Here is a 27,722-nt window from a genome sequence, read left to right on the forward strand (position 1 = left end):
GATCCTAATAGGCCACGGGATGTCGTATGCCGCATACACTATTTCAAAGAAAAGGAGGCCATCATGAAGTGCGCCCGCGACAGAAAGGACACTCTAACCCACAATGGGGTCCCTATAGCAATCTACTCAGATCTAGCAAGACGCACCCTGCAATTGCGCAGAGCCGTACGACCCCTGCTAGATGTCCTAAAAGCTAACAAAATCCTGTACCGGTGGGGTTACCCCTTCCAGCTCACGGCCACCAGGAATGGCAAGACAGGAACTTTTAGATCACCAGCTGACCTCCCTAGATTCCTAGGCACTCTGGAGCTCCCAATGGTGGCACTGCCGGACTGGCCCCACCTTCCATCACTACCCATATCTGGGCCCAGGGACACCTGGCACGAGGTGGGACCCCGGGGTCCTGGGCCCAGAAACCACACCAGCAAACCACAACGCTGATTGTCACACGACCAAAGTAGCTGATTCCCGGCGACTTGGCGCGAGCCGCCGATTCTAGACCTACAGCGCCGTCTGGACACGCCCACAGCGCTAAATATGCATGGTCATGAACCAGTAGACTGCAACGTTGTTTGAAGGCCTGATGACTGGTTATGCGCACTACTATGTTATAACTGCTGTTATGTTACTACTGTTATCAAAGTTGCCTAAAGACACGAGCCATATGGTTGACCTCAAGGTTTGTCGGCGGGGATGGCGGGAGGCCCGGGCCATTTGGTTTCGGTGATCTCCCCTTCTCTCCGGGTTGACGTCACTACAGTGCCCTCTATAGCTGATCGATGGTCGGCTCCCCGCCAGCTAGACTAGGAATGTATGACCTAGTCGACAGAATGTTCATTTTCTGTCACCCCATCCTTTATTCCCCTACTTTCTTCCCACTATTAATGTCTCCCTTTTCCTTTTTCTATCCCTCGTCCTGGTCCCGAGCCCCATGGACAGCAATAACACCTTGCTCAACCGTCAATATACCGCCATGACAAACCTATCCTTTTGCACATTTAACGTCAGAGGCATAAACGCCCCGGCCAAAAGAGGCCAAGTTCTGTCCCATATGCATAAAAAGAAAATTATGATAGTCATGTTACAGGAGACGCACTATAGAAAAGACCACATTCCTAAGAGTAACAATAAATACTACACAAGCTGGTACCACAGTACACACCCAGATAAGAAAATCTGTGGCACGTCCATTGCAATTCATAAGAATCTCCCCCACAGAGTCCTGGCCTCTAGGGCGGATCGCGAGGGCAGATACATCTTTCTCAGAGTTGACCTAGGATGCCGCATAATAACGGTGGCTAACGTCTATTTCCCCAACACAGGTCAGATTGCCTTTGGATGTCGGGTTATGGGGGAACTGGACCAATTCGCAGAGGGATCGTACATAGTGCTGGGCGGCGACTTCAATCTGGTCTGGGACGCGGCTCTGGATACGTCGACGGGTAAGTCCAGTCTCTCCCCGGTAGCCCTGCGTAGGTTGCGGAGAAGATTATCCGAGCTTAAACTCGTTGATCTCTGGAGAACACTACACCCGGAGATCAAGGACTTTAGCCATCACTCCATCGCCCATAATAGTTATGGACGTTTGGACTATCTATTTGTCTCCCACGGCCTGTTGGACTGGAAACCTAGGTGCTCTATAGGTAACTTCATCTGGTTGGACCACGCGCCTGTATATGGGGCCCTATTGGGTGGGGAGGCGGTAAGGGGACTAAACACATGGAGACTGAATGACAACCTCCTGGGCGACCCTTGCTGCCTGCAGGAGATCAGACAAACAATAGAATCTTTTATAGAAACCCACAAAACGGACACAACCTCCCCAACCATCCAGTGGGAAGCCCTAAAATGCGTCCTGAGGGGGGTCTTCATCTCCCACGGGTCAAGACTTAAGAAGGATAGGGTAGCTAAACTGGCGAACTTGATATCCCAGCTGGAAAAAACGGAACAGGCCAATAAGACTAACGCATCCCCGTCTTTAAAAGCGGAGATATCAACACTACGCCAGCAAATTTTAGGGATTATGGACCAGACCTATCTGCATCTGAGGGATAGAGCGAAGGGAGGATATTATGAGTATAGCAATAAATGTAGCTCTTGGTTGGCTAGGGCGCTAAACCCGCGGGAAAGCCAGGCACATATTTTCTCAATGAACTCAGTAAACAAGGGCAAGGTCCACGCTACAAGCGACATCCTGGAATGTTTCAGAGAATACTATGGCGAGCTATACAACATTGGGGGGACAGTCGAAACAACCGCAATAGACCAATACCTACAAAAACATGCACCAACAATGATCCCAATAGAGAGACAGGAGCTACTAGAGGAAGACATGTTAGATCAAGAAATACTAACAGAAATTAAAAATTTGAAAATAGGGAAGAGCCCGGGGCCGGATGGCTTCACCCCTAGGTTCTACAAGACATGTGGGGACTTGGTGGTACCTCTCCTGGGCAGAGCCTTTAATGCAGTATCTGAAAGATGCCCATTCCCGTACCAAGCCTTACAGGCGATCATTACAGTTATCCCAAAACCAGGTAAAGACCCCATGGCTTGCGGAAATTATCGCCCAATCTCTTTATTAAACGTTGACACCAAATTATTCGCTAAAACGATAGCCACGCGCTTACGTCCTATCGTCCCCGGATTAGTCCATAGAGATCAGGTAGGATTTGTAGCGGGACGAGAAGCTAGGGACAACACGATACGGACCCTAGCATTAATGGGGAGAGCACGAGAAGAAAAAATCCCGCTCTGCCTCCTCTCGGTGGACGCCGAAAAGGCCTTCGACCGCGTAAACTGGAGGTTCCTAGAGGCGACGTTAAGGAAGGTCGGACTGGGCAAGAGGGTGATTAACTGGATAATGGCCCTTTACAATAACCCAACAGCACAGATACGCGTCAACGGGAGGCTATCTAACCCAATTAACATAAAGAACGGAACGCGACAGGGCTGCCCGCTGTCCCTGACATTATACGCCCTGGTTATGGAATCACTGGCGAACGCCTTAAGGGAAAACAAGGAAATACTGGGTTACAAAACAACGAAGCAGGAGCATAAAGTCGCCTTGTTTGCTGATGATCTATTAGTATACATTACCAACCCCAACCGGGCATTGCCCGCTATCCTCAAGGAGTTTGATAGATATAGTCGGGTCAGCAATTTCAAGATCAACCTGAAAAAATCAGATATACTAAATATTACACTCCCGACGTCGGAAATCACGCGGCTTAAACACCTATTCCCCCTGAGCTGGCGAGAGGACAACATTAGATACCTGGGGGTGATACTCCCTACGGACCCCGGGAAGACCTATGACTTAAATTACGAACCTATATATTCTGCTATGATAAAAGACTTCGAGAGGTGGAGGCCAATGACTCTCTCGTGGTTTGGCAGGATTAGCGTCATTAAAATGAACTCCCTTCCTAAACTCCTGTATATATTTCAAACACTACCCATACAAGTTCCGAGGAATTTCTTTGTAAAACTGCAAAAGGCAGTGACACACTTCGTGTGGGGGGGAACTAAACCGCGCCTAAGCTACAGACTACTGACCCAACCAAAAAAAAGAGGCGGAACGGGTCTGCCGGACTTGCTACTCTATTATAGAGCTGCCATTTGCAGAACGGTGCTAGACGTGGTGCATGAGGGGACAACTAAACGATGGGTAGAACTGGAGCGAGAGCTAGCGACAGGGAGGATCCGGGGACTTTTCTGGCTACGCGGCGGGATAGGAAGGAGGGGCGTTAAAGTCTCCTCTTTTATAAGCTCTTTACTGAAAGCGTGGGACAGCTTCGCGGTGAGGGGTGGCCTGGTGAGAGTCCCCGGGCCCTGGACGCCATTGAGAGGGAACCCAGATTTTCCTCAAGGAGACATAGGTTTGCCCATACTGGACGGGCTGGGTATTGAGTTGCCCAGGGTTAGGGACGTGGTGGACGGAGAGGGCCTAATACCACTGGACGTCCTCTTGGGGAGCAGAGTGGGGGTGACAGGCGCGTGGTTCCAACACTACCAGATTGGTCACTATGTACGAGCCCTGGGTCCGATCTTGGAGTTGACGGCACCGGACACCCCTTTCGAAGGGATGTGTGGGGGACCTCAGAGGACAAGAGGAGAGATCTCCGCGGTCTATGGCTTTCTGGTGGCCGGGGAGAGACTGGACCCTGGAGGTGGGTCTAAGAGGGCGTGGGAAAAGGAGCTGGGAAGAGAGCTGACTACGGAGGACTGGGCCAAGGCCATATGCCTGACCCATAAGATGACAATCTCGAGCAGCCATCAGGAGCTCAACTACAAACTGCTAACGAGATGGTATCGCACCCCTGTGCGCCTGGCTAAATATTACCCTGGGGTGTCTGATCTGTGTTGGAGGTGCCAGAGAGAGGTGGGCACACTTTCACACATATGGTGGTCCTGCCCGCAGGTCAGGAAACTCTGGAGGGAAATCGAGTTCTTACATAACGCCCTGAACAGGGACTCTTTGGTGCTGTCACCCGAGATGGCCCTTCTGTCGATCCTTCCGGGGTCAATAAGAGCAAACAAGAATGGCTCCCTAAGATTCTTCCTCTTAGCTATGAGAACAGTGATACCGAGATTGTGGAGATCCCGTGAACCCCCCACAAGGGTGAACTGGGTGACCGCCCTGGACGAGATAGGCCATATGGAAGAGTTGAGAGCAAAAGATGACGAGAAATATTCAGCATACCACGCTACATGGGAGCCCTGGTTGACATTCCGCAACACCACGGGCTTTGGACAGTGGCTGGTGAGTGGAGCTTTGCCTAACTAATCCCATGTTTTATGTACGGGGCCATGGAAACGGGACCAGGACCATTTCCCCCATCCCCCCCTCCCTTTTTCCCCCCATCTTCTTCCCCCTTCTTTATTGTCTGTTATATATGTACACACACAATGTTATTATTCTCTCCTTATCCTTCTTACTCCTCCCTTTTTGTTTTGTTTTTGTTTTGTTGTGTTTTTTGCGTTTGTCTTGTTGTGGTTTTTGTGATTTGTTTTCTTTTACTTAAAGCTCATAACGTTATATAAGTAATAAGTTATAGAACACTCAGCCTATACCAAGCGGGTATTGATAGCAATTGATTGGGGTGGGCGGGTGAGTGGGAAAGTTTTACGGGTAAACTGCTTCCAAGTAAAGACCATCAGCAAGGTCTATGCCGCGATATTACTAACAACAGCCATTAGGGACAAGTCTGACGTCCTCCCGAAGCACGGAGTTAACGGCGGCTTAGTCAAACGAGAAGAGGTTTTTCACAAAGCTTGTACTATTGTAAGCTCTAATTTCACACTGTACGTACTGCAGAAAATTTCAATTTCATACTGTTTGTACCTCAGAAAAATTTAATAAAATACATTTTGAAATAAATTATATGGTTTTTAGATTGGCAATCAATGTCAGACGGAAGTTTACATAGTTTTCCGCAGTACATATTTGGAGCAGTTTAAGAGGAAAAAAAAAGTCATCCCCCTCTGCTAGAGGTCCCCTACCTTTTTGTACTTTGAGACATGTATGGAAAACCAAGAAATCACAAATTTGCTAACACTTTCTGATCTATCTATTTTAGTGTGAAATGTAACACTAGTATTCTACACTGGGGCTGTTCGATCATGTCTGCAATAATGTTAGTTCCATCACATTAGAGCTGTTTAAGATGATGTAAGTAGTAATGTATTTGGGGCCATGTGTTGGAGCAGGCTATCAGTCGCCCTACAAGATGTAAATAGTCAGCATTTGTGACATAAAAACAGAATTTAGTTTTCTGCGTCATTGGGGGGAAAGCAAGACCTTCCGTATAGATCTTGCCACTAGAAGGTGAAACTAAGCAAAGAGAGAGTACTGCCCTTTTACATGAGACATTCTCGTTTGCTGGCATCATCACGAGCTCATTCACGCTCGAGCAGTGTATTTGGACTGCACGATTCTCGATGAGAATATCATTTGTATGTGAAACACTAAATGGTCAGTGTTTAAACTGCCCTACAAGTGAACGAGCCAGCGCAGATTTTTATACCACCTGAAATTGAACAATGAGCGAGGACCTCACGATTCTCGTTCGTCATTCCGTCATCAAAAAGGAACCATTATCAACAGTTTAGCTCGTAAGAATGATTTTGTAAACATAATCGTTCGGTCTAAATGCAGCATTCATCTCTCCTACCAGCTATACCCCTCCTGCAGATAGTGAACTAAATCAGTTTTAGCTTAGTGCCCCTAGGAGGCAGACCTCCTGCTTTGCAGGTCTTCTCCGCTTTTGTTATTTTAGCTTATTTTTGCTTTTTTACCTCTAGCTGGGATTCAGGGATGAGTCAACTTCCCTGCTGACTCGCAAGTGGAGGGTGCGAACAGTGCTGCATCTGACACACTGTTGCTCCCTCCCCAAGAAGACAAAGTGGAATAGTGCAGCTATAACTACCCTGCTTCCTGTCAGCCTTTCAGTCACCTGAATTTCCTGCCTGCTCACCCTAATTCCAGCAATCTCTCACCCCTAGTGATAGTCGCTTAAGTGGTGACCCTGTTGGTGCCCTAGAGAAGCCGAAGCGAAAAGGATGAATATGGGGTGAGTATGCTGGACTCGGTATTTTGTCCCATCCCACCTTTTCATTACCCCTCTCCCAGCCCACCATGTATTCTAGGGAATCTTAGGCCCTATTACTCCTCCCCTACTTCTGTTGGCATCACGGCCACCCTCCTTTCAGGTGTCCCTAATAGTCCCTTTGCAGAACTAGAAATCCATCTTTTGTTACCTCTTGACACTTTCTGTCGTTCCCTTCTTCATGGTAATCTGCTGCTTGGGAATTGCTCTCTGTGTCTCCTCAGGCTCTGCCAGCATTGTGATTCCCCATCGCCGCATGGTCCCCTAATCTAGACCCAGGCTTTTCGGGCCTAGTAGGCCGATATTAGGAGCTGGCACTTCCCAGCAGGCGAGACTGGATGTGGTGAGAGCACATGTCCAGCTTGGCTTCCCTGTTCCTGGAATCCTGCAGCACTTGGAAACCCTTCTCCTGCTTCGCACCAGATAAATCAGTGGTGGCGAACCTGCGGCATGCGTGCCAAAGGCGACACGCAAAGCCTTTCCTGCTGGCACGCGTTGCCGCCGGCTGCTCGCCACATTAGTAAATACCAGCAGGGGCCGCAGCTGCCCTGCTGGCATTCACTCACTGCGCTGCTAGCACCGCTGATCCTGGCCACACTGTGACGTCAGTGTGCAGCCAGGATCCTCCTCCCCTCCCCTGATGTCTCATTTTAGGTTCCGCGAGAGCAGGGGAGGAGGCGTCCGTTAGCACACTGACGCCACAGTGTGTGCCGGGATGCATATTAACTTTTTCCACACCACTTCTTCCCTATTCAGCAATTTCAGCAACCAGATTGGTTGTTTGGGTTGGCTGATTCACCAAACAACCAATCAGGTTGCTGGAACTGCTGAATAGTGCAGAAGTGATGTGGAAAAAGATAACTTGCTACCGGATCAGCGCAGATCAGCAACGCCGGGTAAAGGAGGGGCAGAACTTCCATGAGGAGGAGGGGGTAAGTGTGTGGGTCTCGGGTTGGGAGGGGGGGTGTCACTATCATAGTGGGGGCCACTGGGGGGTGTCACTGTCATAGTGGGAGCCGCTGGGGGGGGGGTCACTATCATGCTGGGGGCTGCTGGGGGGAGGGGGGGCACTATCTGCTGGGAGGGGGGTCACTATTACCGCAGGGGCCGCTGTGTGTGTGTGTGTGTGGGGGGGTTACTATTAATACTGGGGCCACTGGGGGGTGTCAATATTACCGCTGTGGGAAAGGGGGTCAATATTACCACTGGGGGGGGGTCACTAGTATCACTGTGGCCACTGGGGGGGCCACTATCACCGCTGTGGCCGCTTTGGGATGTCACTATTACTGCTGGGGCTGCTATGGGATGTCACTATTACCGCTGGGGCTGCTATGGGATGTCACTGTTACCGCTGAGGATTCTGTGGGATGTCACTATCACTGCTGGGGCCGCTGTGGTATGTCACTATTACCGCAGGGGACGCTGTGTGTGTGTGGGGTCACTATTACCTCTGTGGGGGGGTCACTATTAATGCTGGGGGGGTGTCAATATTACCGCTAAGGGGGAAGGTCAATATTACCGCTGGGGGGGGGTCACTAGTATCACTGTGGCCACTGGGGGGGGGGGCACTATTACCGTTGTGGCCGCTGTGGGATGTCACTATTACCGCTTGGGCCACTATGGGATATCACTATTACCGCTGGGGCCGCTATGGAATGTCACTATTATTGCTGTGACCACTGTGGGATGTCACTATTACTTCTGGGGCTGCTATGGGATATCACTATTACCACTGGGGGTTCTGTGGGATGTCACTATCACCGCTGGGGCCGCTGTGGGATGTCACTATTACCACTGAAGGTTCGGCGGGATGTCACTATCACCGCTGGGGCCGCTATTGGATATCACTATTACCGCTGGAGCCGCTATGGGATGTCACTATTAGCGCTGTGGCCGCTATGGGATGTCACTATTACCGCTGTGGCAACTGTGGGATGTCACTATTATTGCTGGTGCCGCTATGGGATATCACGATTACCGCTGGGGGTTCTGTGGGATGTCACTATCACCGCTGGGGCCGCTGTGGAATGTCACTATTACTGCTGGGGCTGCTGTGGGATGTCACTATTATCGCTGGGGCCGCTGGGGGATGTCACTATTACCGCTGGGGGATGTCACTATTACTGCTGGGGCCAATGGGGGATGTCACTATTACCGCTGTGGGATGTCACTATGACCGCTGGGGGATGTCACTATTACCGCTGGGGCCACTGTAGGATGTCACTATTACCGCTGGGGCCGCCGTGGGGTGTTACTATTACTGCTGGGGGTTCTGTAGCATGTCACTATTGTCCAGGCTAGCATCCTGCATACGCCCTCATCTGTTTTCGAAGGGGCAGTTTTCTTTGCGGCTTCGAGCCTCTCGGGAGCTCACCGCTTTCAATTACAATTATTTTCCTCACCAGAGGGATTCCTTGTTTTCATTTCGTATGCTCCAGGACGGAGTCTTCAAGACTCTTTCTTCGTGACCCTTTCTCCAGCACCTTCTCCCCACTTTCCCATCTCGTCTCCTAATAACTCGCTCTCCTCTTCTGGGAGTGGTAACGCCTGGATGGAACAATAGGATAAACACTTGCAGCATCCTTAGCCTCGTTTCTTCTCTGGCACTGGTCACTTTCCATTGAGCTATTGCCGCTCTAAGAGGACATTCCCTTCCGTCATTTCTAGGACAGAATTCAGAAGAATTTTGCCTTGGGATCATCATTTACGTTCTTCTTGGTACCCTTTGGTCCTTTCAGCACCAGACCTACTTTGCTCATTCTCCCTCTGCTCAAGGCAGCTCGAAGCAATCTGCCGCAATGTATATCATCACTAGCCAGCATACTGTAGCCAGCTTAGCCCCACATAACAGCTCTCCTGCTATTCACATGCAATTCTGGAAAGTCAGTAATAACATAGCTTTCCTCACCGCTTACATCCATGGGCAGAGAACCGGAGAACCAGCCTCACCTGTCCGGAACATAGCTGTCCGGAGCATAGACTATGCTATTCTATAGAAGGTCTAGATACATTTCCTTTTCTGCTGGTAGCAAACTGGAGAATGCACAGTACCTTCCTCTTTGCCTTTTTCTCTTATTCTGTTCTTCAGCCCTTTAAGTTCAAGTCTGTCTTTTCAATCCGCTCGTAATCATTGCTAGTCTGTAACGACCGTTGGTTAGTCTATCCATACTGATTAAACCAGAAGCACCTCCTAGTCATCCGAATGCTTAATAGGCTTCATGTTCTCTTAGTCCTACCTGGCAGGCATCAGAGGACTTATATGCGCTTAATGGGATCAGGTTGCCCACTCTACCTTTTCTTTGTCCCACCCCTTGGGTACTGATCTAGAACGTCTTGCTGTGTCCCCCAATGACATAGACGCGGAAACAGGATTTTTGTTTCTTACTGTTAAATCCCTTTCTTGTCACATTCATTGGGGGACACAGCACCCACCCAGTCGGTGTCTTTTTTTACTAGCGTTGCCGGTCCTTTTCCAATCATAAACTCTCAATCTGGCCTGGTTTTCTTTTTTCATCTAGGGCTTGTTCTCTGGTTATGGTCTGTATTGATGGCCTTCATGTGTTATGTACTACAAACTGCTTATGTCCAAACTCTTATACCTCAGTGCCTGCAGGAGGGGTATAGCTGGTAAGAGGGACTAACTCTTTCTTTGCTTAGTGTCGCCCCCTAGAGGCAAGAGCTATACCCCAAGGTCTTGCTGTTTCCCCCAATAAAGGTGACGAGAAAGTGATTTTATGGTAAGTAACACAAATCCTGTCTTTCCTGCAAAGCAGAGACTTGCATTCCCAGATAATGTTTACTGACATTTGTGTTTTTCCATTTATTGAGAAATAACGGGTCCCTCTCCAAACCCAGCAAGTCTGAGAAGATTTCCGCAAAGAAAGCATGCTGCTTTGGCTTTGGGCAAGTAATGTTGTGAATGAGCAGTGATGTATATGTTGCATCTATGATGTAGCACATTAAAGGGGTTGTCTCGCGAAAGCAAGTGGGGTTAAGCACTTCTGTATGGCCATATTAATGCACTTTGTAATATACATCGTGCATTAAATATGAGCCATACAGAAGTTATTCACTTACCTTCCCTGCGCTGGCGTCCCCGTCTCCATGGCTCCGTCTAACTTCAGCGTCTAATCGCCCGATTAGACGCGCTTGCGCAGAAGGGTCTTCTGCCTTCGGGTCTGTCCGGCAGCAGTGGTGTTCTGGCTCCGCCCCCTTCTACGCGTCATCACGTAGCTCCGCCCATCACGTGTGCCGATTCCAGCCAATCAGGAGGCTGGAATCGGCACACCTGATGGGGCGGAGCTACGCGAGATTGGTGTGTTGTGAGATACACAAAACTCACATAAATTTACAACTAATTATTTAAATGGGTGTATTTACATAGACGATTTTTCTAATTTTCGCAGCATGTTCTATTTTTCTGGAAGTCTGCGGCAATCTCACTCATTATTTCTATTGGGTGAGAAAAAAAAATCGCATTGCACTTGCAAGTACTTGATTTTTTAATTTTTCCTAATAAAATACACACATTGTAAAAAAAAATCAAGTACCTAGAGGGAGTTGTTGAAATAGTATGACACTATGTATGTGTGATTGTAATGTAAGTGATTATAATATCAGAGCAATAGGATAATTTATTGTGGAAAGCTGACCCCTTGAAGGGAGGCTCTAGCACCTGTTGTACTGCCTGTAGCTTGGATACAAGATGTGATACTTCCGGGCATGGAAGCTCTAGTTCCCTGTTGTACCGCCTGTAGCTTGGATGTAAGATGTGATACGGGCAGGCATGGAGGCTCTAGCACCTGTTGTACCGCCTCTAGCTGGGATACAAGATTTGATACTGGCAGGCATGGAGGCTCTAGTACCCTGTTGTACTGCCTGTAGCTTGCATACAGGATGTGATACTTCCGGGCATGGAGGCTCTAGTTCCCTGTTGTACCGCCTCTAGCTTGGATGTAAGATGTGATACAGGTGGGCATGGAGGCTCTAGTACCCTGTTGTACCGCCTCTAGCTTGGATACAAGATGTGATATTGGCGGGCATAGACGCTCTAGTACCCTGTTGTACCGCCTCTAGCTTGGATACAAGATGTGATATTGGCGGGCATAGACGCTCTAGTACCCTGTTGTACTGCCTCTAGCTTGGATACAAGATGTGATACTGGCGGGCATGGAGGCTTTAGTACCCTGTTGTACTGCCTCTAACTTGGATACATGATGTTATACGGGCGTGGAGGCTCTAGTACCCTGTTGTACCACCTGTAGCTTAGATACAAGATGTGATATTGGCGGGCATGGAGGCTCTAGTACCCTATTGTACCGCCTCTAACTTGGATACAAGATGTGATACTGGCCGGCATGGAGACTCTAGCACCCTGTTGTACCGTGTCTAGCTTGGATACAAGATGTGATACGGGTGGGCATGGAGGCTCTAGTACCCTGTTGTACCGCCTCTAACTTGGATACAAGCTGTTATATGGGCGGGCATGGAGGCATTCAGGTTCTGTATGGTATCCTACAACATATTAGTCCACATTTCCTGTAACTGAACCTCTAGGTCATGCAAACTTGTAGGCGATAAATCTGGCGACCATGCAAGCCACGGACGTGTGACAATGTTGTGGAGACATTCCTATGACCTTCTTGCTGTGTGCGGTCGAGCATTATATTGCTGCCTCTTGGAAGCCGCCATAGCAGACAACACATGTGGCTGCAGGATGTCCTAAACATATCGCTGAGCTGCCATTGTCCCTCCTACCACTACTAGTGGCGACCGACAGAGGCGATGGTGGGTGGGTGTGAAAGGCAGTACATGTAATGGGGTGCCCTTAGACTAAGTGTCCTTCAGCCAAGCGCTCCGACAGACACAGGGGCCTGTACTGATGATACCGCCTGTCTCTGGATGGCAGACAATGAAACAGTTGTTGCTGCTTATTTTTGTCAGATGATCCTCTCTACTGGTGGTCTGTCAAGGGTGTCTTGAGCCCGGGTTACTTGGTGTGCGTGTCCTCGCACACATCTACTGGTCCTAACAGTCTGGCCAGAACAGCCCGAGTGGTGGGCAATTCGTCAATACGACCATCCAGCTTCTCGCATTCCAATAAAACACCCCCTCTCAAACCTTGTTAACTTGGCGTAAGCTCTTTGATTGCATCGTAGAGGCGTCTAGTGGTCAGCAAGCCTTAGAAAACTGAGCATATTCAGCGAAGCGTATCGCACTTGCAGAGAAAATCACAATTTTACAAGAGTTACATTGGTTGAAGTCTTTCGGACCGATATTGCGCTCGCCTGTGTCAATAGAGCATCATCACTTCCTTGAAAGGTCATGTGTTTGTTAGGTGTTCTGTAGATGACTGGACGGCCCCTTGTGCTGGATGTCCTGCAGTTTGGCCAGATTAGACCGCTATCATCTTGTGCCGCATGAAGTGAAGGTGGGCCGGTATAAAGCCAGCATTAATTCAGAACAAAAACTGCTCACATTTAGAAAGTCCGGTCATTTTGCTTTTTTTGTCCAAAGTAACGCATGGTGGGCGCTGAATTAACCAATTTTCTATGAATACATGTGAATTTGGTGCAGGTGCTGTAGAAAACACCTCTGTCCTGTATAATTAATCTGATCTGGTTTGATCCAGTAGATTGTACCTGTCATATACATTTGTGGCATATTAGACCAAATTAGATAATGGTCAACCAAGAAGATAGGAGAACAAGCTCTATTCATGAGCCCTTGAAATCCACATGTTTGCACCATTTTCAGCTTTATATCTCCTTCTAAATACTTTTTATGGCTTTTCTATGTATTTGATGTTTCTCGCAGCATTATTTTTCTTCTGACTTTCAGTTTTGTGTGCGGGATAATGGCCAAGCTGGATTTATGCTAACTTTCCCTTTCATTGAAGAAAAAAGCCTTGTGCGGGACGAAAGCAAGCCTACATTCTCCTATGCCGCTGGACCATTCATGACGATGACAAAGTAAGACATTACAATCTCCTTCTATCACTTTTTTTCACAGTCCAGCTTTCACATCCGTACATGGCTATGGGGAAAATGATGGTTTGCACTATCCTGCGTATAGTTGCTATACCGATATCCCTACTTTTCCACATTTTGTCCAAGTTTAGCATCACGTTTCACCCCAATGCTATCCTACGTTTTATCTCTGGCATAGATTCTCAATCCTGGTCAGTTTTTGAACCAAGAAAGATGGCGTCTCGCACACATTCTATGGCCTCGTTGTCAATTTTGTGAAGAATCTGTGTGGTACAGTCCAGGCAGTGTCATCATGTAGGAATTCTTCTGACTAAAATTGTGACATCTTGAGAGAACACAAAGCCAAGTAATTTCCAGGCGGTCACATTGAGATCACATGACGCACCTGAAGAGAAGTTCTCCAGGAATTTTGACATAGAAAGGAATAACTAAGGAAAGTAATACCAGCTGACTTATATATATTGGGGTCAAGTTACATAATGAGAAAAAAAGATCACTGGAATAGGCCTTTAATAAAATCCTACATTACAGTGAAAATTGACGGATTGTCATAAGGTTTTCTTCCTACATCCTGGGGACAGTTCTAGAAAACCTGAAGCAGGACTGTTGCAAGAAAACTATGTTCAATGACTCTACTTGTGCATAGAAAAAGGAATATATAGTCTCTTGTAAGAGGCCTATGGTTTCCACCATGTAGCTTCTGACATACAAGTACTGCCCTGTGTTTGAAATGCAGTCTGCACTATGAAAAAAATGCCATAGATATGGCACAAATCATTACAACAATCTTGTTTGGCCACTTATTTCAGTAGTCTAGCGGCAACTGAAGGGATGGGCAGGTGAGGAACAAGGAGTTGGTGATATGTTCCACAATCTCTTGTATCCAGAAGTTATAATTGAGAATCCAATTGATACTATTAACAGAATGGTACCTTAAAATGTGACTGCCCTACTTATTCAGTGTGATCCCTAAGGCCACGGTCACAGAGGGCGGATTCCCGACAGAAATGCCGTGGTTTGGCCGCAGCTAAAACCACGACATTTCCGCCGGGAGAACCGCCACGGAAAAAGCCGCGGCGGCTTTGAAGTGGCCCGGCCGCTCGCTCTTCCACTGCGGCCGGCGCTCCTATAGAGGAGAGCACGGCTGCAGCGGGAAAAAAAAATAGACATGCTGCTTTCGGCAAATTTGCGAAGCAGCAGCGGCTACTGCCGGCTAAGCCGTAGCGGATTTGCCGTCCCGTGTGGACGAGATTTCTGAGAAATCTCGTCCACATGGCTGACTAATCCTGGGAGTAGCCAGCCACATGCGGATTTGCACGGAATTTCCGCGGCAAATCTGCCCCGTGTGAACCCATCCTAACGTGCGAGTTGCAAGCATTGGTCACTACACAGGGATCGCAGCAGCGGTAACTGCTCCAACCCATGTGTGTTGCAACGCTGACTGCGGGCTCCCAATCAACAGCAGCAGAGCAGTGGTGGACCCCCGATACTATCTCATAGTATTCTGCATTGAAAACCACTTTAAAGGAGATGTCCCGCGCCGAAACGGGTTTTTTTTTTTTTAAACCCCCCCCCCCGTTCGGCGCGAGACAACCCCGATGCAGGGGTTAAAAAAACCACCCGCACAGCGCTTACCTGAATCCCGGCGGTCCGGTGACTTCAATACTTACCGCTGAAGATGGCCGCCGGGATCTTCTACCTTCGTGGACCACAGCTCTTCTGTGCGGTCCACTGCCGATTCCAGCCTCCTGATTGGCTGGAATCGGCACGTGACGGGGCGGAGCTACACGGAGCCGCTCTCTGGCACGAGCGGCTCCATAGAAGACTGCTGAAGACCCGGACTGCGCAAGCGCGGCTAATTTGGCCATCGGAGGCCAAAAATTAGTCGGCACCATGGAGACGAGGACGCTAGCAACGGAGCAGGTAAGTAAAAAACTTTTTATAACTTCTGTATGGCTCATAATTAATGCACAATGTATATTACAAAGTGCATTATTATGGCCATACAGAAGTGTATAGACCCACTTGCTGCCTCGGGACAACCCCTTTAAGTGCCCAACAGTGCTTTCACACAGGAGCGATGATCATTCAATGAATAGAGGTAGAGCGGTGCGGAGATTGCTTCTGCCCGCCTGCCTCCGTTCCCAGCAAACAGGCAGTCGTTCACAGATGAGCAACTGCCTGTTTACACAGGCCGACTGTTGTTTGATTCTATGTCTGCACAAACTGAACGATGAGTGATATGCCATAGAATTATCGTTCGCCATTCAGTTGCTGGTATCTCTTATACTGAACGATCATTCAGATTAGTATGTTCAAGCAAGAATCTGAATGATAATCGTTCTATGTAAATGAGCTTCTAAGGGGGCTTTCAAATGAGTGGAATATTTCTGCACAAGATGCAGTTTAACTGCCACTGCGGAATTCCACTCCAAAACTTACACGTCACATGCAGATTTTGATGCAGAATTGTCAGCTGTAGAGATGAGCGAACGTTCTCGGTTCGTGTGTTTTTGGACTCGAGCACCGCTTTTTCCGAGTAACTGACTACTCGGACGAAAAGATTCGGGGGGCGGCGTAGTGGAGCGGGGGGTAGCAGTGGGGAACAGAGGGGAGCTCTCTCTCCATTCCCCCCCTCACTCCCCTCTGCAACCCCCCCGCGCACCCCCGGCGCCCCCGGAATCTTTTCGTCCGAGTAGTCAGTTACTCGGAAAAAGCGGTGCTCGAGTCCAAAAACACCCGAACCGAGTACGTTCGCTCATCTCTAGTCAGCAGTAATTTTTAATTCTGCATCAAAATCCACACTGCGGCTGCAGATTTTGGTGTGGATTAGAGATGAGCGAACGTGCTCGGCCACGCCCCTTTTTCGCCCGAATACCGCGATTTTCGAGTACTTCCGTACTCGGGCGAAAAAATTCGGGGGTCGCCGTGGCGGCGCGGGGATTTGCAGCGGGGAGTGGGGGGGAGAGGGAGAGAGGGCTCCCCCCTGTTCCCCGCTGCTACCCCCCACGCCGCCACGCCTCTCCCCGCCCCCCGGCGCACCCGAGTACTTTTCACCCGAGTAGTGAAGTACTCGAAAATCGCGGTGCTCGATTGCGAAATCGCCCTTACCGAGTACGTTCGCACATCTCTAGTGTGGATGTTTCCCCGTCTTGTGTTCACAAAATACCGTGTTCGGAACTGTGGCATTTTACAGCGATTTTGCGTAGCGTTTTCAAATGCATTCTGCAGCATTGACAGCGTTTTTTAACACACCCCATCATTGTGATGAGTTGTGTTAAAAAGCTCTTAAACACACGAAAATGGAGCAGACAGCGCTAATCTGCGAGGCCCCATTTAAAATTAATAGGAGAGTTATATAGTGCTAAGTGCTGTAAAAAGTGGGCTGTTTGAGAGCAGCTTAACCCTTTCCAATCCATTGTCTGACGTCTGAAGACATTCTGATTGAAGGCTGTACAGCTCCGATGTCGGAAGACATCCGGCAGGGTATTCTTACTGTATATTACTGGCCGCTCTGTTGTCGGGGGGGCCTCTCCAGCATGTCCCATACCGCAGTACTGGCTCTAACCAGCAGATGGCGCCATTATATAATGGCAGAATGAGAAAGTCCCGTAGGAAACTCTGAATCCAAAATTGGATTGCAAAGGGTTAAAGGTGGCTTTACATCAGACAGCTATGCTCCAAACAGTCACTTGGTAAAGTGAATGTAACCAAAGTTGTTTCTTATAAACACAGCCACCATCCGGGTGACGACCAAGCATTCGTCTGCTAGCTGCTTTGTTTCAGTTCACCTAAAAATAGTCGCGGGTGGATATCATCTGGTGTAAACAGATAATTGTTTGTCGGTCAACGACTCGCCAATAGCATTGTGAGAAGGTGCGCACTTCAGTGGCCATGAAATTGTAGAAGTGAACAATAATCGCTCTTTTTAAAAAGACACAAGCAAGTTGTGGAGAAACTGTTCAAACAGTAGTTGTCCTGTGTGAAGGCCCTCGTATAGTGCACTGTCCTATACAGCCATATGTAGAAGCTGCGCAAGAAAACGCTGCAAAATGATAGCACAAAATACATGCATTTAAGTGGAAACAAATGCCCCCAAAGGTGTTCACAGCCTTTGAGCTCATGTTTTGTTTTATATATACACCCGATCAAAAATGTGTTTCTATCCCAAACATATGTTTATGTGTATGTCCACAGTAATCTGCCTTAGGCCGCCTGTCCACAGCCACAACAGAATATCGCGAGTGATTTTCCGCTGCGGGGCAGCACTAAAGGTCACCGCGATGAGCCTATCCTAATGATTGGTTCATCGCTGCATGCCACGATTTTTAGGCGAGAGTGGTTAATCGCTATGGACTTCCCGCTCGTGTACATCGGGCTCCGCTTCCCATAGTTATCCTATGTAAAGCGTTTCAAGCGTGATCTGCGTGCGATTTATCACCGTGGATCACGCTATGAAGTATCGCCCGTGGACAGCCAGCCTTAACCCATTCCAAATGCTGTCTGGTTTTGTTAATTAAACTTTAGATTGTTATATTGTCTACACTTTTATAAAATTCCTGAAAATCCTTGTCAATTCTCCTAGCTTGCTGTGGGGAAGTACAGAAGTTACAGTAGGGGTTAGGGGACAATGTTCAGAACAAGTGCTTTGCTGATCTTCTTATAGCCGAAGAGGAGAATATGAGGTACGTGAGCCTTTCTATTTTTCTTCTTCCTCTCCTTGATTTACAGTAACTTTCCTTGTGTTATGGCACTCACTAAGACAAGTTTCGGTGCTATATAGTGTGTTACAGGTCTGTTCCTTCATTCATCACTAGTCACTCCACTGTATGGCTACAATTTCAAGAAGGAATAAGACTTACTGGGCAAGATCCAACTTCCAAGCTTTCATACCTACTTTGAGTCTTCTTGCTCCTTAGCTATTAGTAGAGACTTCCAGTGGGTACAGAAGCGTAGGCATGGCCATCTCTACCTCTGGGCCCAGAGTGCAACTAATCAGGGCACTGACCAATTGGAAAGGGGAATCGGAGGTCAGCCTGATGTACCACCAATCGTGTAGTTATAGGGATCGCAATGGTTGCACTTCCTAGTGGGGCCTTACGCTATTGGGGCACACAAGCCATCTTACCAAACTGACACTTCCTGCCCTGTTAGTCATTTTACAATGATTTGATTCCACTGCCTAAATCTACTGTGAGCTGTGCATTCACCAGTGTGTGAATTGTCAGTCATCGTGTCTTATCTGCACTACTCATTGGAGTAGAGGAGAGTGCAGACAGGAGAAGATGATTTCCGAAGATGATTTATGCCCACACGGCTCTGAAGTAAGGAACCAAATTAGTGTTAAATGATTAACAGCTCAACCAGGGAGAGGCAGAGGAACTTATGGAGGGCAATAAAGGATATTTAATACATGGTGGAGGGCCATAAAGGGGGGGGGGGGGTTATTACATTTCTGGAGAGCAATAAGGGATCGTTTATTACACAGGGTACAGAGAGCTCTATTATCTCCTGGCAGCACAGAAGGCACAATAAGTGGGCAATATTACATCATCGGGACTCTCTAAAAGGGCACTGTTTCTACATTGGGCTACTAAGGAGGCATTATTACAGGGGGCATCTGGGCACTATTACTTTGTGGGGGGAACAGTCCAGAAGTAAAACAATTGCAGAAATATAGATCATATATGTGTAGCCTGAGAGGGGAGCATATCAAAGGTAAAACTAGCCTAAAAAAGGTGGAAATTTTGGTAGAAGCCTTTTTTGGATTAAAATAATGTAAACTGTTCAGAATTACGCCACTAAAGGCACCTTGTAACAAAATAGGTGAGCATTAACAGGGGCGGATGTGGCTATCCAGCCCAACAGATTTGCTATATATAGTATAAGAGCCATACGCTTCTTAACATGTTGGATGCATCTTACTCCAGTGGAGTTCATATTGAGACAGGGATATGAAATTCCAGTCTTAATAACTTCCCCTAAGTAGTTAAAATCATTGTAATATGAATACAACTATATGTTAAAGGTTCTGGGAAAACTGATAATATGAACAAAAAGGGTCTCTCCAGGGAAGCTCCTAACAAAGTTTAAAAAAGTACCAGTAAGGCATGGTTGTAAGAAAATGTTTTTTAAATCCTTTGGAGTAGAATTTTAAAAAAATTCCACATTAACACCTTTGGTGACATTCAATATGCATGTATGTCAGATGCGCATGGGGTTTATATGGAGTGGGCTTAGGAGTCAAACCTGCACGATACACAGGGTATAGATACCTCGTGTCAAAAACTGCCAACATCCAGCCTCATCGGCCAGAATTGGAGATAATAGAGACCCTGGCCATTAACCCCTTACTTGCTGCAGCATTTAAATAGCTTGACAGGGAGGGGGCTACCTCTATCTCCCGGAGAGCACCTCAGTGAGGAGATTGTGTCATGCTGTTTGATTCCCCTGTGGTATGAGTTAGTAAGATGCCCTTAGAAGCCCATTAGTATAGTATACAATATAAATGATCAAACGTCTGCAACTTGTGGCCCTACATAGGGAATAAAAGAAATGTAAAAGTAGCTTAAAGATTTTTTTTAATTACTTTAAAAAAATATTAAAAGTTTAAACCCTCCCTTTTCCCATTTTTATTGTAAAAGCTAAAAAAAAGCATATTTGGTATTATGTCGTCTATAAATGTCCAATTAATTAAATTAGCGTTATTTATCCTGCACAGTGAATGCTGTCAGAAAAAATTACACAATGCTTGAATTCAACAGAAAGCAATCAAAAAGCCATGTATGAACAATAATGGAACCAGTAGGAATTACAGGTCATCCTGCAGCAAACAGCCCTCACACAGCCTGATTGATAGAACAATATCATTTCTTTTGGGGGTTATTTCTATTGACTTTTCTTCAATATTCTAAGTTGCTGTAAAACTGTTCTAATGCTTAGAGAAATACTGCAGTGTTCATGTAGTTCCTGCATTCTTCTGCTTCACAGTTACCTGCAGCATCCTCTTATCCTTCAGCTGTTAGCACTGTCTACATCGCCTTCTCTGGAGAGAACACAACTGGTGTTTGAGCGAGTCACATTTGGGTCCTTTTACAGCATTTTACATGAAAAGGTAATTTCCAGAAATGGCTCTAAGGCCTCATGCACAAGGGACGGATTTTTGCTGTGGAATCCGGAGTGGGCATCTGCAGCAATAACCCTCTGCAGCATGCTATGGAAAAGTGATTCTTCATGCACAGAGCGGAAACCAGTTGCGGTTTCCGCTTGCAGATTAAAAATTGCAGCATGCTACATTGAAGTCTATGGAAGCCTTCCGACCCGCGGCCTGTTCACAATCGACATTGCGGATGAGCTGCCGATTCCGCGGGAAAAGCAGGAGCTTAAAAAATAAATTAATCTGTACTGCGGCAAGCAGTGCGGACCATCTGCCGTACAGAGAAGCCAGAAGAAGACAGGTCAGCACGGACGCTGGTGAAGAGGGCCGCCTGCACACACAGGTATGCAGGGTCAGCCGCCGTGGTTAGGGCTGGATTCTGTGCAAGATTCTGCAGGCGGAATCCGAACCTGTCGTGTGCATGAGGCCTAAGTCAGTGTGGAGCATGATTTTTTTACTACTGTTAAAGCAGCTTTTATGGTTTGAATGCAAAATATGTGTAAATATAGATTTTCAGATGAAGTGATTAACATTGCAACCTCCACAGCTGCTGTCTCCATCATGCCTCAGCCTTGTCTCCTAGATATGTCTTCTTCTCAACTCTGCAGAGCTCTTGGATAAGATTTAAAAGGACAGCCCAGTTTGGGCAATGTAGGTCCCGCTGTCTGCAGTTCATCACTGCTGGAAACCACGACTTTTGCTGATTTCGGAGAATCGTAGTGTAAATGTTTATCTGGCCTCCAATGACTCTACATGGAAAGTGAAGCATTGGACTGCTATTATATAAGGCTGTTAGCGCTCATGTAATAGTGCAAATTGCTGTGCTGCACTTGCAGGTTCAGCCTGACAGTTGTCAGGAAAATGCGAGTGCTAGCAGCAGCTGTGAGTGTTCGTATAATATCACGACGACCACTGATATCTTTGGCCTTTTCAGTGAACACCTGGTGTGCTCCAGAGCCAAGAACAACCTTAGTAGGGTAGATTTAAGCAGTTTAGCTTAATCCAACATCCTTCTTCTAAGGCTAGGGCTAAGCGATGACGTGTGTCACACAAAATCAAGTCTCACAAAAGTTATATGACAAAAAAACTTTATGGAGCTTGTCTGCAACTTAAGGCCCATTTACTCGGAGATCACTCAAATGACAGTTTGAGTAACAGCTTTGAGCGATCATTTTGCATAAACTATTAAGTAGTTACTCAGCTACTAATATCTATTTATTGTGCAAATGAAGCCTTTAGCTGAAAGCATTTAATAGCCCAAGAGCTCTTATCTGCTTTCAGTTTTTTTGTTCTCCGATGGGAAACAATGCTATCAGCACTACCCACGGAGAACTGCTGATAAGGCCGAACAACGATTTTTAGGTTGGCCTGAATTTAACGATCAGCTTGCAGTGCATGAAAAGTGCATGATGGGCGCGCGTTTAGACGCAATGATTATCGCTCAAACGATTGCTTTTTAGCGAGTTTTGAGTGGTCATGGCTCCGTGTAAATGGGCCTTTACTGTTATTTGACTGTGTTAGAACTGCAATTAAAAAAGACAGGTCGCAGGCAAGCCACGGTTGCATACTTTTTACATTGATTTCTGGTTTGGATTTTGTGGAAGTATTGTGTCGCAGTTGCGTTAGGTCAAAACGCAATCCCCTTGACAATCATTCGATTCAACATCGCATTCAAAACTGTGATCTTTATGTCGCACTACACATGTCGTTGTGTTACCCTAGCTTGTAATCAATAGTATGGCAGCTACACCAGTGCAGTGTATTAGCTATTGGCAGAAATGTGTAATTTTGCAACACTTTTTCGTACAATGAAATTAGCTGCTAGCTTTTCTGTACTGTTAATCTTGATATCTTCTGACATTTTCAGCGCTCAGAATACCCAATATTGCACTTAGGAACAATAGTTCACATACTCCTCCAGATGATTGAGGCGCTCGTATTTCTGCACTGGCGTGGATTCATCCATCGCTCCTTTTCTTCACATGCCATTCAGCTGGTAACAGCAGACAGAGCCAAGATAAGCAACTTTGAGTATATGGTAGAAAGGTAAAGAATATTTCTTATGTGTACATGTTCTGTTATAGTAAAGGTTATTAGTTTTGGCATGTATAGATATAAAGTCTGTCTTTGTTTTTTTTTTGTCTATTCCTAAAATATGAAAAAGGGTTTTCCCGTGAGGAACATTTATAACTCATTTACAGGATATGTGATCAATGTATGATCGCTGGGGTCTCACTGCTCGGAATCCGACAGATTATGAGAATGGGGGCTTCTACGTGCCTGTTTTGAATGGAGCATTGGTAATGTGTGCACCATTGATCATAGATTTATCCCCTTTCCCATGGACAGGTGCTAAATTGTGTTTGTAGAGCTACCGTTTTAGGGCCTGTGTCACACAAATGTATTTGTGCAGCGTTTTACATGCAAAATATGCAGTGAATAAAACCCATTGAGTTTTGTTGGTGCATTCAATGCATTTTGTTTTCACAACAAATATACAGTATGCTCTATTATCCTGCGCATTGGCTCATAAAAATAGCACATATTGAACTCATTAACTTAATTGCCAGTTCAGTGAATGAGAGCATGGTTGTGTGCTTCAAAGCATCTGCAATAAGTACATTAAAACACGCGGATGTCCATGTAGATATGCAAAACCCATTGTGCAAATATGCGGGGAAAATGCACTAACCCGGCCTTAGGATAGATTTCCGGATTTGCTCGGAAATGTATGTGACTATCCTGTTCATCTAAATGAGGCTTCCAGGAATCCATGCACCACCTGCAGAAATAACCAAATCTAAGAGTATGAATAAAGAATAAGGATGAGCGAGTATACTCGCTAAAGCACTACTCACTCGAGTAATGTGCCTTAGCCGAGTATCTCCCTGCTCGTCCATAAAGATTCCGTGATCGCTGCGGCTGACAGGTGAGTCGCGGCGGGGAGCAGGGGAGAGATCTCCCCTCCGTTCCTCCCCGCTCTCCCCCGCAGCTCCCCGCTCTGCGGCGGCTCCTGAATCTTTAAGGACGAGCAGGGAGATACTCGTCTAAGGCACATTACTCGGACGAGTAGTGCCTTAGCGAGTATACTCGCTCATCCTTCATAAAGAACAATCACAGACCTCTCTATAACAAATCTGCTGTGTGACCTCCCATGTGCCTCTTTGATATTGATTGTCACAATGAAGAATAGTTATAACAAAATGCAGTCCTATATTCAATCATCTACTTTACACAGATTTCATCATTGCCTACAAGTTTTACTAGAAGTTTGTCTAATATCAGTGTTGCTGGGCGACTATAACAACATCTTTTTGATGTCCTATTTCCAGTAGTTGCCCAGTTTAGAAAATCTAATTCTTCTTCTCTTATAGAGATTTCTGTGTTGTGGATTTTGCGGCAGATTAGCTGCAGACAGATTGTGGTATGAAATTAATCCGCATGTGAATTGCTCTAACAAGTAGGGACTGTCCAAAACTGAGAACTTCTGTAAGAGTATATACTATACTAAGTAGAATTATTTAATGCAGGAAAGATTTTATTGAAATCTAGAACTATATAGGAATTGTACAAGACAGTGAGGCTAATTCACTATTGGAAATTCAGCAATTTTCTGGTGCAATTTATGCCGGAAAACTGGGAAACATTCTTTGTGCCACATTTACTACACTATGATGACGAAAGTATCGGGGCACCCACTAATTCTGTGCTATCAAACGGTTTAAAAAGGTTAAAAGTTTATTGTTATAAATGCTCAAACAATCTATTCAAGGAGTACGGTAGCAATCATTGTATTAAATCATACGCAGTTCAATAACTATTGTGAGGGATTAGTGTTTAGGGGCAGTAGCAGCGTGGGCATCCGCGGCCAGAGACAGTGACAACGGGCAACAACGTTCTTTAGTCCAGGCTTTGCCTGGGTTTATTGCAGCAGAAACAAAACCAAAACGTAAACAAACACCTGCTCGTCTGAGCGCTCACTATACATATGCTTGTTCCTGACTACTCACTGTCAGAATACTTCTTGCTTGCTGCACACAGCCAGTCCGGTCCTCAGACCTGTGGAGGTCTCACCACACCCTCCTGGGTGTTGAGGTTAGGGGCGTCACCCTGTCAACCTCGCCTCTTGGCTCTCTCACAGCCCACACGCTGGGCTAGCCGGGCTCCTTGCTCCACAGAGCCCTCTCTCTGGCTCTCAGCCAGACGCTTTCTCTCTGGCTCTCAGCCAGATGCTCTCTCTGGCTCTCAGCCAGACGCGCCCTCTCTCTGTCCTGCAGGCCCAGGCTTTATAAGGCCTGGTACCAGCCCCACCTGGTACGTGGGAGTGACCATCCCACCCTTCGCTTTGGTCACTCCAGGAAAAGCCGGCCCGGACTATGCGGCTTGGAGCCACTTACAAAACTACAACGTGTCAGTAACATAGCGTTACTGACACAGGAATGCTGGCTTCCTCCACCGAGCCCAGGCCGCTCGGTGGCACGTATCCACCCTCCAGCATTTTATCAGTCACTGTCTCACATTATGTATCTATTGACATGTATCTAACAAAGTTTTTTCTTTGATTCTGTACTCTGCAAATCTTTCAATAAATAGCACAGAATTTTAAAAAAAATCGTTTTATCAGGCAAAAGGGGTATGCAGACTGGTTGTGCGAGCATAAGGTATAAAGGAGAGTATCACATATCTCAGGAACCATCAGAATACCACAAGGTGTAGAGTTAACAGACTTAGAACGGGGAGAAGAGAGTGTGGAAAATACTGGTGAGAAGGCGCAACGCTCCAAGCTAGTAGAAGATTAAGGTCCAATATGCGATAGTGAAAGCACTTCTTTTTTATTATTTAACAAAATAAAAAAACAGCAAGTGAAAACGCATTTCGGGGACGAGCCCCTTCGTCAGTTCAGCTGGATTAAACACGACAGGATGCCTGGGGGTGACACATTTCCAAGGTTTTTGGATGTGCCACAGGTCCTGTATGTGGCAGGGAGACAGGGAGGAAAGAAGACTTTGAACAGCGTATGTAAGTATGTTGTCACCTGAGCAACCAATCAGTACGGGACATCGCAGCCCTTTTGTACCATCCAAAACCCGCTGTTGGCAATGTTATTCGGATATAGAATATATCTGGTGTGTGCTGTGCAGTAACATTCGGGGAGCTCTCTAAACTGATAGAAAGTGGACAACGAAGCCTTGTACGAGCTGGAAGGCATCATGCAAATCATTTGCCAAAAGATTCGCTCAGTTGGTCTCATAAACTATTGGAAGTCCCACACACATTAGCACCAGAACCATCATAGGGAACTCTATGTGAAGGGTAGCCATGGACGAGCGGCTGCACACAAGCCCAACATCACAGCATGAATGCACAGAGGCGGCTGTGATGGAGCTTGTTGTGAACTGTTGAATCGTAGTACGCTATCTTCTGACCAGGTGATCGCATTTGCCTGGATCAGATTGTCAGTGTGGCGGTTGCCTGGAGAGCGGTTTCGACGTGACTGGATCGTCACAACAGTGAAGTCTGGCAGGGATTCTGTTATAGAGTGGAGGACTTTCTGCTGGGAAGGACCAGGGCCATTGATTATAGTGAAGTCCATCCTCAATGTCGAAGGGTATTGTGACAGTGTGGTATTACCTACCCTGTGTCAATACCTTGGTTCAGCTCCGTGTCTCTACCAACATGACCGACACCATGCCATACAGCACACAGTGTTGAAGCTTAATTTAAGGAGCAGGATGTCTGCAAACTGTACACATGACCGTTTATTCTGAAAAGTCAACTGAAATGACCGATACGCTTTAAGGTGTTTTTTAACATTTTTGTTTGTCTTCCAGCAAAGTTATGGCGACGTGTGATGGAATCATTCATTTCCCAATACCTAAACGGTTGTATTGCTGGGCATCTCCTGAAATAGTTGCGGGAAAAACTGGTACTGTAAAGTCTGATCTTTACAGTTTCTGTGTAGTGATGCAAGAAAGTTTAACAGGTACATTGATTTGTGTTTGTTTCATACTGAGAGCATTTACAAGAAACCTCATTTTTAGTTTTATGTGACAGGATGTAGCAAAAGATTAGAGCTAAAAACAAAGGAAAAGATTTAGCAAACACACTTATTATTGCCTATAAATACATATTTTTCTGCATTTTTGGAATGATGTGTAAGGCCTCCTGTCCACGGCAGTGATTTCGCCGACGGTAAATCGCTGGCGAATCACGCCGTCTGAAGCTTTCCATAGCTTTGCTATGGAAAGCACCGGCCCCATGTCCATGAGCGGAGAATCGTTGCAATTCTCCGCTCGCGGCCGGCAATTCGCAGCATGTTGTGAATTGCCCCGATTCTCCGCGGTTAGCCTATCAGATTAGGCTGACCGGCGGAGATTCGTCTGCGGCTGCTGCTCCCGGGCGGCAGTAGGGATACTGCAACGCCCGTGGACAGGGGGGCCTTACACAAGAATGCATGTAAGTGAAGTTTTTCTGTCTTCAAACTTTTGGCCATGTATTATAACTACAGTGGGTATGGGAACTTCGGCCATCAGTGATGCCAACCCTTCTGGCATTCTTTAAAGATTTAAAATGTTTAACTTGAAATCTCCCATACAATGCTACATGACACAAGCCATATATATTATGGGTTTATTCACCCATTGCAGTTATGGGGCAGTTTACTCACAATTTTGGTATGAATAAACCCAAATGGTAAAAAATTCTTTCTGGACCTTTTGTTCTCGCAGTTCCTAATTTACGGATTATCTTTACATTTTAGACTCTCTGCCATGGAATGGGGTAGATGGCGAAGCAGTTAGGGATGCCATGGATTCTGGACATTACTTGACTGCTGATCCAGCTCTTTCGGAACCATATTATTCTTTAGTCAGCACTGGGATTCAGGCTAGACCTAAGGAACGGACAACACAGCTTCAGGATATTGCATATATGCTGAAGAATGATGTGAAGGTAGTTGGATTATAG

General features: G+C 46.6%; 1 protein-coding gene across 1 annotated transcript; it reads left to right on the top strand.

Moving 5' to 3' along the window:
- The first annotated feature begins 931 nt into the window (after positions 1–931).
- On the top strand, positions 932–27,722 carry TEX14 (testis expressed 14, intercellular bridge forming factor). Its single transcript, XM_066588273.1, has 6 exons — positions 932–4,765; positions 13,452–13,582; positions 20,591–20,714; positions 22,624–22,802; positions 26,588–26,739; positions 27,517–27,722. The coding sequence occupies exons 1-6, from the start codon at positions 932–934 to the stop codon at positions 27,720–27,722; spliced, it is 4,626 nt and encodes a 1,541-aa protein (XP_066444370.1).

This window comes from Eleutherodactylus coqui, chromosome 1 (genome assembly GCF_035609145.1).
Source record: "Eleutherodactylus coqui strain aEleCoq1 chromosome 1, aEleCoq1.hap1, whole genome shotgun sequence".
NCBI classification, from domain to species: Eukaryota; Metazoa; Chordata; class Amphibia; order Anura; family Eleutherodactylidae; genus Eleutherodactylus; species Eleutherodactylus coqui.